This window comes from Oryzias latipes, chromosome 5 (assembly GCF_053564925.1).
Source record: "Oryzias latipes strain Hd-rR chromosome 5, Olatipes_Hd-rR_3.1".
Taxonomy (NCBI): Eukaryota; Metazoa; Chordata; class Actinopteri; order Beloniformes; family Adrianichthyidae; genus Oryzias; species Oryzias latipes.
In genome coordinates this window covers 33,037,942-33,057,719 of record NC_136241.1, presented here as the reverse complement: position 1 = coordinate 33,057,719, position 19,778 = coordinate 33,037,942, and the positions used below count along the sequence as shown (strand labels likewise).

General features: G+C 44.1%; 1 protein-coding gene across 4 annotated transcripts in view; it reads right to left on the bottom strand.

Moving 5' to 3' along the window:
* LOC101175150 (plexin-A1) overlaps positions 1-19,778 on the bottom strand; it is a 186,880-nt gene that overhangs the window by 87,674 nt on the left and 79,428 nt on the right. For all 4 annotated transcript variants that reach the window (XM_011475605.4, XM_011475607.4, XM_011475606.4 and 1 more), the window contains exon 4: positions 13,255-13,395. In XM_011475605.4, the coding sequence (XP_011473907.1) occupies positions 13,255-13,395 (141 nt within the window). The remainder of the gene's footprint in view (positions 1-13,254; positions 13,396-19,778) is intronic.

Sequence of the window (19,778 nt, the reverse complement as noted above, 5' to 3'; positions counted from 1 at the left end):
AATTGAAGACACACACGGGGTGAAATGGCAAGGACATTGCTCTGAGTAGATGGGACATGGTGGCAGACGGCGGCTATGCGTTACTGTCAAAGCCGGCGCGGGTCTCGTTCTCGCCGAAAGAAGTGCTGAAATAGAATAAGGCAACGGAGTGTATTTGATTTTAAAAGGATAGGTGAGGAAGAAAAGGGGTGTGAATGAAGGAACAGATGATGGATGTGAGGATGAGGCGGGAGGCCATCCAGTCCAATCTCTTCTATATACTTTGATTTAACAGCATAAAAATGGAAAATGGATGGACGGGGAGGAAATCTGTGTTTCCAGTATCATCACAGATGCCAACCCGTTTTTGATGTCTTTGGCATAAATCATTATGACTGTGATTAAGGACCCTGGCGAACATAAATCATGCTAAAATTGTAAGTCCTTGTTGAGTTGGTATAATCGCCCCTGTGTAATGACTGACTTGGACCCTGCAGACATTGGTGAGGCGGAGCCACAAAGCGGTGGAGATGCTCTGCAGACTGTGGGGAGGCGGAGCCACAAAGCGGTGAAGATGTTCTGCAGGCTGTGGGGAGGCGGAGCCCCAAAGCAGTGGAGATGCTCTGCAGGTTGTGGGGAGGCGGAGCCCCAAAGCAGTGGAGATGCTCTGCAGGCTGTGGGGGGGCGGAGCCACAAAGCGGCAGAGATGCTCTGCAGGCTGTGGGGTGGCGGAGCCCCAAAGCAGTGGAGATGCTCTGCAGGTTGTGGGGAGGCGGAGCCCCAAAGCAGTGGAGATGCTCTGCAGGCTGTGGGGGGGCGGAGCCACAAAGCGGCAGAGATGCTCTGCAGGCTGTGGGGAGGCGGAGCCCCAAAGCAGTGGAGATGCTCTGCAGGTTGTGGGGAGGCGGAGCCCCAAAGCGGTGGACATGCTCTGCAGACTGTAGGGAGGCGGAGCCACAAAGCGGCGGAGATGCTCTGCAGACTGTGGGGAGGTGGAGCCACAAAGCGGTGAAGATGCTCTGCAGGCTGTGGGGGGGCGGAGCCACAAAGCGGCGGAGATGCTATGCAGGCTGTGGGGAGGCGGAGCCACAAAGCGGCGAAGATGCTCTGCAGGCTGTGGGGGGGCGGAGCCACAAAGCGGCAGAGATGTTTTATAGGCTTTGGGGAGGCGGAGCCACAAAGCGGTGGAGATGCTCTGCAGGCTGTGGGGAGGCGGAGCCACAAAGCGGTGGAGATGCTCTGCAGGCTGTGGGGAGGCGGAGCCACAAAGCGGTGGAGATGCTCTGCAGGCTGTGGGGAGGCGGAGCCACAAAGCAGTGGAGATGCTCTGCAGGCTGTGGGGAGGCGGAGCCACAAAGCGGTGGAGATGCTCTGCAGGCTGTGGGGAGGCGGAGCTACAAAGCAGAGGAGATGCTCTGCAGGCTGTAGGGAGGCAGAGCCCCAAAACCTCTAACGTGGACTTAGGCCCTACAGCATCACGGTTGTGTTACTCGGGGCTATGGAAGTATCATTATCTGCAAGTTGATCCAATACTGGGGATACTGCATAACCACAGACTAACTTCCTCCCCCCCTCCCCCCTCCTGCCTCTCTCGATGGCTCTTTAAATGAAAGCCAATTCCACACAATGTGCCACATTACTCCTTTAAATGACCTTATAAAGCAGGTCCCCCATCTCCTTTCTCCTGCCTACTCCTCATTTACAACAGCATCTGGCTCTGTTGTTCTGATCTCCTGACTGCCTCATTCTCCTATTGCCCCCCCCTCCATCACGTTGACTGTGTTTGCAGCACTATGACATCTCCTTTTGGTTTTAAACTTTCACGTTTCTTCTCCAATCTGTATAATAGAGCCCCGTCACCTGCCTTTAAACGTCCAGCTAACAGGCTTTGCAACGGTCGCCCCCAAAGCCCAGAGGAACCGTAAAGCTTTCATCGTCTCTTTTCATTGGTTGTAAAATTTAAAGACATAAAAGGATCGGCCATGTTGTGGGCTCTCTTTCTTTTTTTAAACGTTCAAACACAGCGAGTCTACAGTTGAAGTGGGGGAGGAGGGGATGAAGCAGATATTTCTGCCACAGGAATACCTCCTCCTTAAGTTATGCTGTCTGGCTGCCATCAATGACAAATCATTGTTTAGGTTTAGTTATGTTTAGATGTGCCTTGAACCTTTTGAGTCATAAATTAGTAACACCCTGCTGTAGAAAAACCTTTTAAAGGCTTGATGATGAAGCTCAGACTACAAAGAGACGAACTTTAACCCGTTAGGTTTGACAAAGAAGCAAAAGACGTGTTTATTTGCAGCGATCTGATCGTTTGCAAATATTAGTGACTGCTCCCCGTATAGCCAAAGCAGAACGCTGGTTTGTTTTATCGGTAAATGGAACGTGTTCCCTGTGCATGCTGGACCTCTGCAGGGATGCCCTTTGTCACCAGTTCTGTTCACAATTTAATGACCCACTCCAAAGAAAATTGTATTTTTGGTCTTGACATGTTCTTGTGGCATTTTTCTCCTAATGGAGGACATTTATTAAAGAATTTATACACGGATTGATGTTTGAAAAAGCTTGGACTTATAATAATAATACTAATAATAAACTTTATTTATATCGCACTTTTCGAAATCCAGATTACAAAGTGCTGTACAATTAATATAAGACAAAATCCGGATTAAAAACAATTTAAAGTACGTAGAAATAAAACCCAGCATACACACGAAACAGCGGCTAAAATAAAAAAAATCAGTACAATCAGTAAAATCAATCAAATCGATGAAATCAATAAAATCATATGTTTAAATTTAAGAACCAGTAAAATCCTTAAAAGCATTCCTATAGAGGTAGGTTTTTAAAAGCGATTTAAATACTGGTAGGGACTCAGCGAGCCTGATCTCTTCAAGGAGGCTGTTCCAGAGTGTTGGGGCTCTTACAGCCCCCTTAAGGCCCCGTCTCCCCTGGTCTGCAATCTAGATTGTGGGGTTGTTAAAAGGCTTTTTGCAGAAGATCTAAAGATTGCGACCATGTACATATGGAACGAGAAGATCAGCTACTTATTTAGGGGCCAGTCCACAGAGTGCTTTAAATGCAATCATTAAAATCTTAAAATCTATTCTAAAAAGGACTGGGAGCCAGTGCAAAGACGCTAAAACTGGAGTGGTATGGTCTCTCATTCTGGTTTTGGTTAGGAGTCTGGCAGCAGCATTTTGGACTAGCTAGAGTTGATACACACTCTGCTGTGAAAGGCATGTTAGAGCGCGTTACAATAGTCCAAACGGGAAAAAGTAAAAGCGTGAATCACCATCTCAAGACATTTTTTTGATAGTAGAGGGTTATCCTGTATTAAGATGCAGATACTACCATGGGCGGGCCAAAATCACGCTTTCTTCCAATTCTAAATCGTCCACTAGCAGACAAATAGATCCATGTTTAGTTTTTAGAATATGACGTTTACACAGGTCTGTCGCTACCCTAAACTAGCACATGTGATAATCTAAAGGCTTTTTCTTTCATAGCTCTATTTCGATATGCGAAAGACTTGGAGTCATAGCGCAATCGCCGCATGTTTTGTGTGCAGATAACGAAAATGGACTTCATAACTTGCATAGCGAACGGTGAATGCAAGATTTTTTAAACACGGAAGCCCAAGGCACGCACATATACACGCATTTACACAGACCTTTCATTGAAAGCGATCACTTGAACGCACTCTTCTGACCCCGACGTGGATGTGGCATAAGTATCTTGGGGGCTTGTCCAGGAGTGATGGAAGGATGGAGCATGAGACAGACAGGCTGAAAGCTGCAGCAGCTGTTGAGGTGAAGAAGGACTTGAGCCCAAAAGCAAAACCTTCCTACTCTCACTTTTGGTTTGAAGAGTTGGCTTGTGACTCAAATGACCCGATCAGAACAGCCAAACCTTTGGAGACGCAGCTCAAGTTAGATAGATCCAAAACTTCGACATTTTTGTTAATCAACAAATATAAGACAAATCAGAAGCTGTCAGGACAGAATTATGGATGAAGACCAACCACTACGGTGCCAAGCCTTTCCACGTTAAAGGCAGAAATTTCAGGAACCATCAGTCAGTTTACAACTTCTACTGGTCTAATTAGGGTTGGCAGCAAAGAGCCTTGTCCAAGGCAAAAAATAAAAAATCAATAGCTATACTGCCAGTAAAAGCTCCAGGATGACACAGAAACGAACGTAAGAAGTAATTCAAATTGACAAACTAAACTGGACGCTGCTTGTCAGGGTGTGATTGTTGCTCCAAAACCTAACCCAGTTTTTTTTTGTTTTACTGAACTAAACTTTGTCCGTAAAAGTATGTGCCTCCCTGTGAGTGAGGCATTATGGGAGTTTGTGTGATGGTGAAGGCTGGGTTAGTTTCTGTGCATTGACATGATTGTAAGGAGCTTAACAGATCAATGACAAACCAGGGTAGGCTTGAGGTGTCGATGGATTGGCAATTTGGAAGCAAACAAGACTGGCACAGTTTGGTACTGAACAGCAAGGAGAGCAACAGAGGACTGAAGACGAGCATCACAGAAAGACTGTGAAGTTACAGTATCTGTGATTTCCTGTTTTCTCAGATTTAAAGCTCTGAAGGTGTTACTTATCTACTCCGCCAGTCTCAATATATTCCTATCTCTCATATCGTCTATTTTGTGCACTTTTGTTGTCGTATTTTCTGATACAAGTTCCCATCTGCTTGATGTTGATCTTATCTCTGAAATACAGTTTGGATCTTTTCATCTGCACACACTGCGACAACACGAGACACGGCGGGCAGCGTCTTTGTCGTGTGTTGCCGTGTGCGTTTTGTGAGTTTGGCAGCATTTGACAATTTCTCTGAAGGAACCACAAGTGAAAAACATTTTCCAGGGATCGTAGATGCACGTTGGGCCCATCAGGAAGTTCTGCAGGATGGAATGCAGACGGCTTTAGATGAATGGAAAGCTCCTTCAAATGAGGAGAAAAAAACAGAATCTTTCAACACCATAAGAGACATCAAGCAGCAAAAGATCTCAGCCTCCTTTTGAAACTGTTTGTGCTGCCATCAGAGGAGAAATCGTGATGATTAATTCAGACTAAAAAAGCACAGTCTGCAACGAAAGAGCAGAGAGGGGAACCAAAAAAAAAGTAGAAAGTAAGAAAAACAACTTTAAAAAAAGAAGGATGTGGGACCTCAATGCTCTTCATCACCCTCCTCCTCACATGGACATTCTCATTTTCTCCTCCAAAAGGAGCTAGTCTCAAACAACAGGTCAATATACTCCCAAGTCTGTGTGGCCATTTGTTCATTATAAGCTGTCCCTCAGAAGCAGAATGAGGACGCAAAGATGAAAACGGAGACGGGGACAAATGATGGAGGAAGTCAATAAAACAGAAAACAGAGGAGTGGAGCAAAGGCGATGCAGAGGCAGAAAAAAGGCAGAAAGAGGTAAATGTGGCCTGCTAAGGTGGAGAGGCCTTGGGCTCTTCTAATTAAGTGTGGAAGGGAGAGAGCGTCCGCCTGGTAAATGACTCTGTCACTTTAGTAAATGGACTCTGTGAGAAGTGAGGAGCCACACGGCTGGCATTTCCATCAGCGGGTACACAGGCTCCCGACGCGCCCGTCACACGCTTTCAGGCCCAATGTGGACTTTTCTGCTCAGCCTGAATATCTGCATTTCAATATTTAAAAATAACAACGTTGATGCAGATCTTTCCAGCTCCGTTCCTCTGCTTTGGTTTGAGCCTGTAAAACCCCTAACTGCACATGTTCTCCACTTTATTCAGACAGACATTCAAATATAAACACTTTTCTCTCTTGTTTAAAATCTCAAAGTTCAAACCTTCTGTTTATGGAATGAAAACAAAGGATTTCATCTTTGGAAGCTGATTCTGAACAGAAGTGGCATGGAGGTAAATTATTGACAATATTCTAAAGCCAATCAGGTTGCAGAATACATAGCATTTTAGCGAGGAAACATTACACTTTTTTTCACAACTGCAAGATTGTACAGAGATTCTAAAGCTGCTAAATCTTCTCCAATCAATTTTTCAACACAGATTACAGGTTTTGTCACTGCAAACTATTTGATATTTGCAGATTTCAAAAATTATTTTTAAATGTTTGATATATTTTACCAGGTTATTTTAACTTCTCTTTGCTTTACACCTTTCCAGACTTTTGAGAATTTGTCGTTTCATTAAGAGCTAGGATCTAGAAATGACAAAAATATTAATAAAATGAGTCCAAATCAATTTGCTCCATGCCCTTAACAATAGAAAAACTTGATTTAAGACTATAAAAAATCTCAATTTTTACTGTAATTTTTGGTACAATGTTAAGGATGGTAATCAAAAGCTTAGACTGGCATTCATTGTTATCTTTTGGAAACAGATGTTCTAAGAATAAGTGTTCGTTTAGGATTTTTTAAGGATTTATTAAGATGGATCAACGTATACTAAGATTCTAATTTTGTTCACATTTTCTAAAATGAATCGATTCCACTCATTAGAATAGTTTATTTTTTTACTGTAATCAAAAAAAATTGCAATTAGGTTAAATAAAAACTCAAAAAATACAAACCCTTCACTAAGAACTAACAAAAGAACTTCTTATTGGGCTGTATAGAATTTAATTTGAAGTGATTCTAACTCGTTTCAGTGGAACTCCTTCTTTCTACAATACAAAGTTCTTGTTTGTTGCATGCAGCTGCGGGTAACTAGCAACCTTTTCTGGAGCATGTCATATTTACGTTGTTTTCTTATTTACCTACAGTAACCATCAACCAGCTCTTATCTGAACCTCATCCTAGTTGTTAGGGATCTTGTATACATTCCTCTGTTGCATGAGTGCAAACATTACTGGGCTAGGATTTATGTTTCAGATCATGAGCAGACGTTCTGTGGTATTTTTGGATCTCGCCCCCACATCCAACAACCTTTCTTTGTGCAGATTTGGAAACTAACGTCAAACTTAAAAGCATGGAAACCTAAAAGATCTCTGCATATCCCAATGGCTTCACAAAATTACAAGTAGTTCATAACAGAGATGGGTTTTAATATCCCATAGCTGATTCAATTATTCAGTCTATGTAGGACCTAATGGCTGATACTGAATAGTTGGTGTGGAGGGACTCACACGTTTAACAGGAGAAAAACAGAACTACTGTTCTCTATTTTCTCTTGTAAACATTTGCAGTTCAGATTCATGTGTAGAGAGCAGTAAAACTCAAAAGGCTTTAAGCAGCAGAAAACTGTAGAACTGTGGTCTACATTTATGTTAATGCAATAGAAGATCCCCTATACTGCCACAATCACTGTGAAACAAACATGGAACCCTAATTACATGGACATGATGCATAACAGGGGTGGACTTTTAAATTCCAGGTCTGCAGAATCGGTCAAGCCCCAAACCCTCTTGTATCCTGTATTTCCCAATAAAGCAGCTCAACAGGATCTGTCAAGCTTCATGCTTTCAATTTCTGAAGTGAGCCATTCCACTTGAAGAGTGGAGTCTCCTGAGAAGATGCTGTTGCTTCTCAAAAGCCTTTTCTCCTCCAATCTTTACTGGTGAAAATGGAATACTTGTAATTTCTGTGCATCCCATTCCTCTCTTCTCTAACGTCTGACAATCAAACACTGGTCGACAAACGGCTTCAACAATTCCCGCCCCGTTTGTTGCTTCACCAGGGGGTCTGACAAACCTGCTGTACGTGAATCTGAAAAGAAGTTTGATTTAAATTCCTAACAATCCCTGTGCTCTCAAGCGAGGACGGCGCTTCATTGTTCTGCTCAGTGTGGCGCCTGGTTCACGCACGAGGCGCAGTACAGTCCGTCTGTGAGCGGCGTCATGAGCCCCAGTGGCGTTTGATTGGCTTCATTGCATGACCTTGGGTCAGAGTCGCATCCTTCTGCTCCAATCACTGTCAAGCAACAGGACGACCAGCTGTACGGCCAATTGATGGTGATTAAGAAGAAAAGAGAGAAGAGGGGGAGAGCGAGAAACCATTACCCTTCCTATCCATCTCCAACCCTCCCCTAACTGTATCAGCCTCCTCCATCACCCCATCCTCAGGGAGAAGACTGAGTCAAACGGAGAAAGATGAGAGAAAGGCAGACCTATTTAGTGGCAGCTAGACTTCCATTAAGACTGATAGCATCTCGCACAGGACAAGTGTCTGAGCGCACTTTTGTGAAGAACACAATTAAGAGAAAAAGAAGATGGGATAAGTGACTGTTCCTTCCTGTGCAGTGATTGGTCGACCTCTTCTTCAGAGGAATTAAAAAGAGTTTTTCTTCTTCAGCTAAACTAAGGAAAAGAGGACAAGAACTACAAAAAATGTTTAGTTAATTGTTACCCGATCAGAATCGATCTATTCCTTAGGCCTAAAGCTACGTATGGCGACGCATGTCCAGATCACCACATCCAGTGAAAAGTCTACGTAAACGCACGTACATGCATGTTTTGGACTTCCGCATCCAAAACTCTTGCATTCACGTGTCGCTATGCAATTTTTAAGTCAGTTTTTGGGCTCTACGTATAAAAAAGGTAGCCTAGAAGCACGCGTTGGAAGTTAAACCAGTAGAACTTTGATCAATCAGGTCAAATCATCCATGGATCTGTCCAACTTAGCATTCTTTTTAATTCACGGAAGTGTCAACCATTTAGAAAAGTGATCATGAAGCAGAAATTAATAATTGCGGTTTGTGCTCGGCTGGAATTCTATGAGATCAGGTCTTTCATAGATCCAAATAGAGCTGTGAAAGAAAAAGCCTGGAGCAAGATTTGGAGCGCCTTACCATTTTGCACCAAGCCTCTTCCAACGTCCACAGTCTGCTTAAAGCTCATTCAAGAACCTGCATTCAGCATGTTTTTAAATGTGCATCACTTGCCCGGTGTGTACTCACAACTGACATTAAGGGTGGAACTGTGGGCAAAAAACCTGTAAGGGGCACACAGGTGAACCGCCAGAACCGCCAAAGTCGTCGACATCTTGGTGAGTCCATAGAATGAAAATGCTCGTACACTAATTTTTCTATCACTACGAGATCATAGCGAACATATGGATGACGTAGGTGAGACGCAAACGTCCACGGACCTGACAACCCAAAAACCAGCAGAACCCATTAAACCCCCGTATGGGTGAATCTGACTAAAGACTTCGCTCCAAAACAAAGCTCAAGCTTTAGCATAGGTCCTTCCAAAGAACTACTATGAGTACTTCTCTTCTTCTCTTCAGGGCTTGCCACAGTAAATCCTCCATCCTCTACATTGTTCTCTTTTACACCAATCCCCTTCATGTCCTCCTTCCCTCCATGAACCTTCATTTTTGGTCTTTCCTCATTCCGGAGTCTTCTTTCATGTCAGACAGAATAACTGCCCCCTGGAAACTTTTCATTCCTATTTTTGATGCGACTTCACTTGAGATGAAACCGATAACTCTGCTCAATCCAGCCAACCTGTGATCTGGATGGAGAAATGTTGGTCTTTTGAAACATTTTTCCAACATTCAAGTATGAATTTAGCCAAAGGTGACATTATCCCTTTCCAAAGTGAGCATTAGTTACTTTTGATCAGGCTTTCTGCAGATAATAAAGCCTTCCTGGCGTTTTCCTTTGTGGTGAAAAAGGAACAAGCGATGGGCTCTGAAAGCATTCAGCTCCATATAGAGGTGTGCAGCGGCGGATGACATGCCCTATTGTTAAACACACATGGTAAGAGCTCAGCCTTGTGTTGAGGAGGGCTCTGTAATGGTTTGAACTATTGTGATGGAGTGCCATATACCTACACGGCTATACGCCACCGATACAGGCACCCCCCTCCCTTACGAGCCACTGTACTCTTGTCTTCGCCTCACTGCGCCAGGTCTATTAACATTTACATAACAATGACCACCTCTTTGCTCAAAGGGTGTGCAGTTTAGGACACATGAGCATTGAAGTCCAACAGAAACTGAAACCGGAGAGCTCATAAATCTAAATGAAGAGGCTGTGTTTTCAGAGTCCCTGCTCCATGAAGAAAAGCTGAGAAAATAGATGGTAAATCAAAGTACCTGTCTTCCTTTCTTCTCAGTTAACATCACTTAAGTGCCCGAGGATTTTTCTTCAAGACTTTAATAAACCGCGGAAAAAGAATCTCCAGGCGACTGAGAACTGATTGATTAACCATCTAATTCCCTCGAATGTCAGTCTCCGCCGGTGCAACAGCTGCTTATGTTGATGTCAGTCGATGCTAATGTGTTTGCTATCGTAAACCGGTGGTACACTGATCAACACAAACAGGAGGCTGATGTCTGACCAAAGCCCAACAGCTAAACATCACTTGATAAGGTCGTGTTCTGAGTTCCAGACACACAAAGACCACCATTGCCGGTTCTGTGGCCAACCAGCTTGTAAGACGCGGTGCAAATGCATAAGCATGACTACCGGAGGGATGACAGTCTTTGTGACATATGAAATGCACATGAGCGTCTCTGAAAATACCACTGTCATGTGTCAGAATGTAAACAGGCGGGGACTGAAATATGCAGACAGTGACACTTAAAGGGCCATCCTCATCACTTGAACAAAGGCCGTCTCAAGCATGGGCACAAAATACATAATTCCCATTTCTACTGTTTCCAAAATGCTCGTTCTGTCTCCAAATGAAAGCTGCTAAATATTCATGCTTCCAGCAATTAGGCCAGAGCTGCACGCTGAAGCACCATCAAACGCAATAGCCGTCATCTGAGATTTGTGTGGCTGATTTGAGGCAAAGCGGTTGCGTCACACAGAACGGACGGCGGATGTGCTGACAAACGAAGCCACGGCTTTTCTGACCGTTACACCTGAGAGAAGACGGAGAAGCCAAAACCACGTGATCCAAACCGTGGGACTTCTACATAAATTAAAGGTTTTAGAAAAAGCAAATCAACAATTCCTGCACAAAAAAAAAAAACCATTCCAAAATAGGACCCCCCCCCCTCCCCCCAAGATACAAGAAATTTTAGATTTGTGCAGATGGACCGTTCTGCACAGCTAGTTTGCCTGCGCAGAGACGTACAAGCAAATCTGCAGACGTGATAAACAACCAACATGCATGCAGGGAAGGAAGCAGAGCCATGCAGCTTCTGCAGTCAGAAAAAAATTCATGTAATAACACACCGTCTCATCAAACACAGACTCAGCAGGCCGTCCGCTCCTGCTGTCATATTCTCTATTGATAATAATGACAGTGATGAATATTGCTGGAATCAAGCGAGTCATAAATCATAGAGCTTTGCCCCCCAACTGCATCAATGTGTGTGTGTGTGGATGAGTGGAAGGGTGGGGAAGTTGTTGTGAGCTATGCATCAGTGGATATGTCCACTGACACCTTAATGTGCTTGGCTTGTCTGGGAGAGCCCCACAGGCAAGCAGCTACACACATGAACGTGAGGACACACAAAGACACACACAAACGCAGAATGCAGGAGTGTGTGCTGCAGTGTCGTTAAAAATCGACTGCTTCCAAGCACAACCCCTTTCGCCTTATCCAGTTTCTCCATTCTACAACTTTTCATATTATTTTTTAAGAGGAACTGTGTGTGTGTGTCTGTCTGCGCGTGCAAGTGTGTGTCAAGAGTGGGTGGGTGGGCACTGCAGCAATATGAAGAGATAATTAAAAATATGGGAATGGGATCAGCAGAAGGCATTTGAGAGGGGAGGGCTCAATTTGGGTTTAAATGGAAACACTGGCGTGTGTGTGTGTGTGCGTGTACACGTGCGGGGGGGGGGGGGGGGGGGGTATCAGCTGAGTGTGGATTTAAAAAAGTATAGATGGATTGGGGCACATGCAGGGATAGATGGAGGACAGAGGATAAGGATGAAGCTAGGGAGGAGGGTGAATGAAGGGAATTGCCCCCTCCAGCCATTAGTGCTGGAAAGGGGGTTTAGCCTGGAGGTCTGGCAACATCAGCACCCCATTCTACTTAACCCAAGCTGGCGACCCAGTAATGGGGATCAAATATACGGTGAGATGAAGTGGAGTGGGAGGGGGCGGGAGAACGTGTGTGCAGAAGAGATGGGGAGGGCCCCGTGGTCCCTGCCATCCTCATCAATGTCTGCTAGTTAGAGAACCAGAGATGCAGGTTTTCTCCATGAACTTGTTGTTTCTGAGAGCAGATGTTGGAACTAAAGACGCAGACCAAACTAAATGAGAGTTTACCTTTTTCTACATTTCTCACCTGATGCAACACGGAATCCCAGAAAAAAACAATTCAGACAAATTTGGGCAACCAAAATGACAATTTAAGAAGGTAAAAGCTGGTGAAAACCTGTTAGAGTTTGGAATTATTGGAAGGATAAGTACAGGTAAACATGGAAGTGCAGAGTCTTCAAAAGAACCATTTCTGTTCAAATGACCTCTTAGAAAACGTTTCTTCTATCGAATTTGGATTAATAGCGATGTACTTAAACAACATCAAATCTGAGTTTCCCCACTCTTGATCAGGCTAGCTGAATTATTAGTAAATGTATCGGCATGATTTTGGGAAACGGGAGTACCTGGAGAAAACCCACACATGCTCAAGGACATCATGAAAGCTCTAGACAGAAAGAACCCAGCTGGGAGTTGAACCCGAACCTTCTCACTGAGAGGCAAGAGCCCTAAGCACTAGCAGCCCGTCATTAGCTAACTCGGTTGAAGAAACAACCTTTTAAATAAAAAAAATCCCTAAACCTGGAGACATGAAAACTCTAAACGTTTGTGATCATTTTACCCTGAGGCTCACTGTTGACACCTTTACCCCAAATGTGAATGATTCCATCTTATTCATAGGTTACAAAAGAGCAATCGCTGCTTCAACTGCAAAGTTTTTGCTTCCAACTTCAGACTGTGCACTCAAGAAAGCTCTCAGAGACATGAATCTGAAGCTTTTTAATGAAACAACCCTTTTTGGACGCCCATCTCTGCTTCCTTCACTCAGCGCACTAATGAGACAGAAAAACGAGGGGAGCAGCTGGGCCAGGGGAGCGATATGCTCCCCCCACCTCCTCCTGCATCTTCCTATCAAAGTGGAACAACCTTCACCAGCGGAGAGGCTGGTAATGACCGCACGAACACGCAACCTGCAACACCCCCGGCGTGGAACGTCTTCATTGACCGGTCACGCTGGAAATGCGCGACACGTGCAAATGCGGGCGACTAATTCCAGGAGGAGTGTGCGGCGTGACGACTGGATGGCGTTGAGGACAGCACGCACATGAGACGTTTCGAAGAAGCGCCTGCCCATCACAGCAGAACGTCCATGCGGTTTTACGGGGAACTCACCTGTCTGTCGGTCAGGGTGTAGATGTGCTGCAGGTCGGGGCTGAACAGCATGTCTCTCAGTAAGGGACTTCCTCCCTCGCTGACGGTCACCTTCTCATACAGAACCGCCGAGCGGTTTGAGTTCACAGAGTTCACCAGAATCTACAGGAAGACAAGCAGAAAAACCCTCATTTAGATATTTCAGCACACATCTGTTTGGATTGCTTCAAACCTAAGTGGCAAAGAATAAACAGCATTAATATAAAGTATTGGAATAATAGATGACTTTTAAAAATGAATGAAACAAAGTCAAATCTAGCATCTATTAAAATGTGTGTCTGATCAGGTGATAAACTCTGCAGGATCACAATCAAGAGGGGTTTCTATAAAAACCCACTCATGTGAAAATTATGTTTTTGAGGCATTTTTCTGATGATGGAGGACAAATAGTAACTTTAAAACTTGTTTTTCTGAGTATTTATTTAGTCAAATGGTTGTGAATCTGGAGCAGACCAAAAAAAAAGACGCAGTTTGATAAAGATCTTATTTGCAACGTAGGAATGACGCTGGGCGAGCCACAAGCTCTCTGCTGCGCTCCATTCTGATGCATCCACCTGCAGACAAATGTACAGAAACAGAGAGCTCTCAGCAAGCGGGTGGGGGAGGGGGGGGGGGGGTGCCCGTCCACAATTCAGAGGTGAATTTCTAATGAACTCCTGCCGCTCTGCAGAAACTATGTCCTAGAAAATGACACCGATTTGTGGATTTTGGCTAAAAACAACAACATCAAAAGATGATCGGAGAGGGACCCAATTTCCTCATCGGGTCACATGGCCCCCAACTAATGTTGCCGTTGTTTGACTTGCTGCACCCTCTGCACTCAGGCTGCTTCATACCTGTCCTCACCCCCTTCTTCACGTTTCATATCGGAGTATTTTCTTGTTTTAATACAGTCATGAGTTTGTTCAGTCTCCATAAAGCACTTTGCTGTGCCTCGGTGGGAGAACGGCGCTTTACAAACAAAGCCACCGCGCCCGCTTGGTTAAATAACTCAGGCTGAACTCATTGCTTAACATCCGAATAAACAAAGTTGTAAATACATCCAGTTTTTTATGCACCAAACAGATCTTTTTTATGCGACTCTAAATATGCTGCACATTTAAATGCAATAAAATGATGAACTGAAATGATGAACTTTTTCATATAGCAGCTTCCACACACATAAGTGTACATATCTTCCTCCTGCAGGAAGACGGGTTGCATCTGCAGGAACCTGCTTCTTTTTTTCATTTTCAGAGAGGTAGGAAGCATTCAAAGAAGGAAAGAAAGGAAGATGAATTCTGGAGGAAGGTTTAAAGCGTCTGTTTTTAGAGAGCCGTGAAAAGGGCTTAAGTGAAAGCCTGCATTATCCGTAGTATTTTTAATTGTATAATTATTGAGAGCACAGACATGATTAGAGAGCTGGATGCTTGGAGAGGGGAACCATTGACAGGATAAAGGTGTTATCGTGACTGTAAAGCAGAGATACCTACTCAGGGTTTCACAAGAAGGCGTTTAAAAATAAAACTACCATCAAATTTTTTATTTACCACAGCAGTGTGGCTCTGTGCCGGCTAACGTATCCAGGCGGTGCTGCCATCGAGGCCCCGGAAGTCGGCTTCCACTAACTCGTGCAAAAAGGCTCCAGTTGGATTTTTCTGCTAAGAATTTGTCCAGGTGTGGAATGGAGCTGTGCAGATGCAAGATAAAGGAGATGGAGGACGGCTGTGAGCCAAAGTCATCTCAGCGGCAAATGAAAGGTGCAGAGCGACGGTGGGGAGGGCAAGTGTCGGCTCTTCATTACGGAGCGCCGGTGACATCAGGCCGCGGTGACGCATGGGGGGGGGGGGGGGGGCAGCAGGAAGTGAGGACAAAGAAAATGATCCTCACACAGAAATGGATGATAACAGAGACACATCTGCATGCTGATACTGTGTGCAGGCTGATAAGTGCGTGCAGAAGAGGCACACAGCTGGAAGCCAAAAAATACACCCTGCTTGTGATGGAAGAATTTATTTACAATCACACCAAAAGAAAGCAGGGACAACAATCCCATTATCGGTCTCTCTGCTGGTGAGTGTCTGAGAGGCACAGAGATCCACAGATAGACTGAAAGAGCTCATAAGGCTGTGATAAAGCACTGGAGATGAGAGGAAATATGGACCTTATTATCTAGATAATGGGCCCGTAAACAAAGGATGCATTTCATTCACACTGATGGCTCGCATCTAGAAGTGCAAATGCACAACACCAACACACCGGGGCACACCGAATTTTCCACTTTTATTTATTTATTTATTTTAGAACGAACAACAAAAATAAGGAAAAATGGTGGCTGATGCAAAGAGAAGGGAAGAATGTGAGAAGGTTTACCTGCACTGAATGCGTTTCCTGAAAAAGGCAAACTGTTAAATATCTTTCCAATAATCCGTTTATTTTCATCTGTTTGTTATGACAGGTTTTCTTTGATGCACAGAAATCACAAAAAATATTTCAGAATTCACTCCAACCACGAAAAATTTGATTAAGAATACGTTAAAAAGATATAAAAAACAAACAAAAAAAATGCACTGAGAGCAAGTTTATGTCAGAATTCCCTTCCTACTCCTTGACCACTAATATGGGGCGGCCGTGGTGCAGCGGTAGGGGCGGTCGACTCATGATCGTAAGATTGCAGGTTCGATTCCCGCCTTGCACGCCCATGTGTCGAAGTGTCCTTGTCCACTGAACCCCACCTTGCCTCTGTTCGGCAACGGAGCCGCCATCAGTGTGTGAATGTGTGTTTGAATGTGTGTGTGCATGGGTGAATGGGACTGTGACTGTAAAGCGCTTTGGGCCTTCGTAGGAAGGTAGAATACGCTATATAAGTAAACGCCATTTACCATTTACCATATTGCGGGACTATCTAGTCCCCCGGATTTTAAAGCAATTCAGACACATGCTCACTACATTATATTTTATTTTTATGCTAAATATGACATCATCCATTTACAAAAATCAAATCAAGTGAACATTTTACCAAGACTATTTAAGAATCCGCTGTTGGAGATGCATTTTTTTGTAATGAAAAATCGTTCAAATGCAATGAATTGTTGTCTTTATTTTCCATTCTAGTGAGTATCGCTAGTTTTTCGCCAAGACTTCTGAGAAATTTCCAGGGCACTGCATTTTTTAATTGTAGCTTCTGACTCTGCATAACAAACGTCAAACGCCCTTTGTGGCGAGTTAAGTAGTGAGTAAATTTGGACACAACGCAGGTTGTAAATTCCTTCCCCTGGCGTGGGCAGCTTTTAGAAAACAAAATCCTATGGAGTCCATCAAGTGAACAGATGGATGAGTAGATGGATGGATGTATGCAAGAGTTAAAGATAATCTGATTAAATAAAACCGTGTAGTAACCGAGTAGAACTACTGCTTACAGTCTAGCAGGTTCATTTGTGTGGCTGTGCGCTGAGAATGCGCGTCCAAACATCTACTCCCATCCTGAAGCACCTTCCGTGTTTTAACACGCCACAGTCTGTCAGCTATATAAATGCAAAGCACCATGCACGGCTCTGCAAATGCATATAAACCCGGCAAAGAAATCAATGCCGCAGTCGGTCCAGACCAGAGAGGCTGTCGCTGTTTTATTGTTCCCTCAGAATTGCTTAGCTTTCCACTAAGTGCTTGATGGATGGTTTCACAGAATGATGCTGCGCTTGTGTTTTCTGCAGAAGCACCATCACTACGCTCTTGTCAACATGTATAATGTAACATTAACAGACTTTGAACACATTAGAGATTCTGCCATAAGAAAGGAGGCAGAACGGCAAGAAGACAAAAAGACAAAAGCAACACGGGGAAGAATCGCAGCGGGAAATAGGAGTGCTTTTTTTGCTCCTTTGTGGATGTAGATTTTGAGTTTTGTGGGTATTTTTAGAACAACTATCATGTTTAGGAACTTCAGCCACATTCACTGTGGTGTATTCGGTCCAAATGAGTGTTTGTTTCCTTGAACAGTTCTCTTCTAAAGCCTTGGTCACATGCTCCCGTACAGGAGGTTGACCCATGCGGATGCCACAGGTTTTCAGGGTTGTCCAGACCTGTAGACGGTTGTGGACAGTAAACCGCATGCAGACCTGATACGGCCATCTCAGAAGACGTCGTGAAAACGGAACGTACTGCTGTCATGCATGTGGTAAGTGTATCGAAGTATTGGAAAAGATATGACCCGTTACGATGTGCCGGTGAGGCTTTTGCGCCGCACTCTAACTGCTAGTAAGGCTCGAGTACTGCCTCATTACAGGCTCCTGCTGAAAATAAAAAATCTATATACCTGCGTCTCATCTTCACCCCTACTTATTGTATAAGCGTTTACCACGATCTGTCGCCTGCAGCACGCCCGTAGAAAAACTGCATGACCATTTTGTCCCAACAGGTTTACCAAGCGGTCTATGGCCTTGATATTTCCTGAGCGCCACCTGCGCGTAGCGTCCAGGTCTGACCGTTTTTCCCCCGCAGACACCTGAAAGGATGGTTGGGGCTAAGGTGAAAACGTACCTGGACTCAGGGACAAATCGGATGAGTGAAAATGAGGGTTTTTGTTTACGTGCAACTGAACCCTATTCTGGTTACTCACAGTGTAAATGTAGATAGACTGTAATGGATTAAAAAAATTAGGGAACCCAAAGACAAATAAAGAGACATAAGTGCTAAAAAAATCTTGACAGAGGAAACGGTTCAGTAACATGTAACGTGTAAAATGGCAGTCAGAGAATTATAGGAACTAGTTAGTATTGGTTGTTGTCCGTTTTTAATTTAGTAAATGTTCATTTGTTCAGTCCAGACAAGAAAAATCCCAAAACTATCTGTTTTGTGTTTTTACTGTATTAAGCTTGATTTGCTGAAGTGTGACAGTAAACTGAAACAAACTTTAACCACATTAGGGTTCAATAAAAACATGATCCACGTGAATCTCTGCAAATGCATGAAAGAGAAACAAGCTGTCTCCAACCAGAAATTTTCATTTTCCACCAGAAGCTCACGGCAGATGTTCTGGTTCCTCATGCCGCGGAAAAAAACATCAGAGGTTCAGGCCAAAAAAGGAATCAATAGCAAAAAAAAAAAAAAAAAAATTTCAAAAAACTAAACAAAAGGTTTTCCAAGAGACATTTGGTGGGTTTCTCTTTAAAGACACATTTGTGAGGTTCTAGTCCATAACGATCCAGTTTTTTAAAACTACCATTGAAAATGCTCAACATTGGTACAATGGTCGTTCCTGCGTCGTCCACATCCTTACCCCTTTGAATTATGACCAATCGCACAATAGTCGTCTTAGAGCTGACCCGACCAAATATCAACTCCGATAACTGAACCCTCCAAAAACTTAAAGATTTATGACGCCTTCGGATACAGGAATACTAAACACTTGATCACGCCAGCTGTCGTCTCTCAGTCATGAATCCGCCGTTTCTGTCCAGAACACAGAGGACTAGAACTGAACGTAGAAAGACACATGGTTCCACTCTCAACCAAATTTCTCACTTTCTTTGACATTTCGTCCCCTATAAGTCTGACTGCAACCTAATATCCAATTCATCTTCATCCTCCTTCATCACCCAGCTTTTTCTTTTCCTTCTCTCCTTAAAGCGTTAGCATCTCCCTGAACCTGAAGATCCACCCTAAAGCCCCGAGTGCCGGCTTTTATCTGAGCCAGGCAGGCCCGGTTAGCTTTGATAGAAACACTGGATAGCTGGCTGGTGATAGGGAGGCTGTCAGGGCGAGGATGAGAGAGTCGGATGATAAGACAGAGGCGCGTCGACGAAAATGACGCCTGTCATAGCCCCAAGTTACAACCGATAGAGCCCTGTAAACTTCACAGCCTTTATGGCAGGGATGTATCGCAGAGACGAAGGACGCAGAAAACAAAGAAAGCGAGTGAAAATGTTAGGAAGGGGTCGAATGTCTGGAGCATGAATTGGAAGTCTTAAAAGCACTTCTTGTTGTAAACAGCTGCTTGAAGCTGCAATTGAAATAGGACTGGAATGAAAATCTTTACAGCGAGGAATGAAGAAGACCTGGTTGTCCCCAGGTCTGTAGAAGAGCTTTGACACTCCTGCAGGGACTCATCCAACAGCTTTGATATCTGAATGCTTTGAGTGAAAGCAAAACATTAAAACCCGTCAGAAAACACAAAGAACAGACACAGGAGCAATTAATCAGAAGACGTGTCGACTTCAGCGCATGTTTAGGTGCAGGGGGTGAGTTCCTGTCTTTGATGTACAGAGAACGTGCATGTGTATGTTTAGAGGCCCAAACCAAAGTGCGGCTCTCTGAGTAACAAAAGAAAAACTCCTGGAGGGGGTCAACCTGCAGGAAAAAAAATCCTCCATGGGGGCCACAAACACTGGATTATGAGAGGAAGTGGTACAAGGTAGAAGGAAGTAAACCTCAGAAGAGTCTGTGCTGCTGTCGTCTCATTGTATTTATGTGAGAAGGTTAAAAGCATCAGACAAAGGGGAGCATTA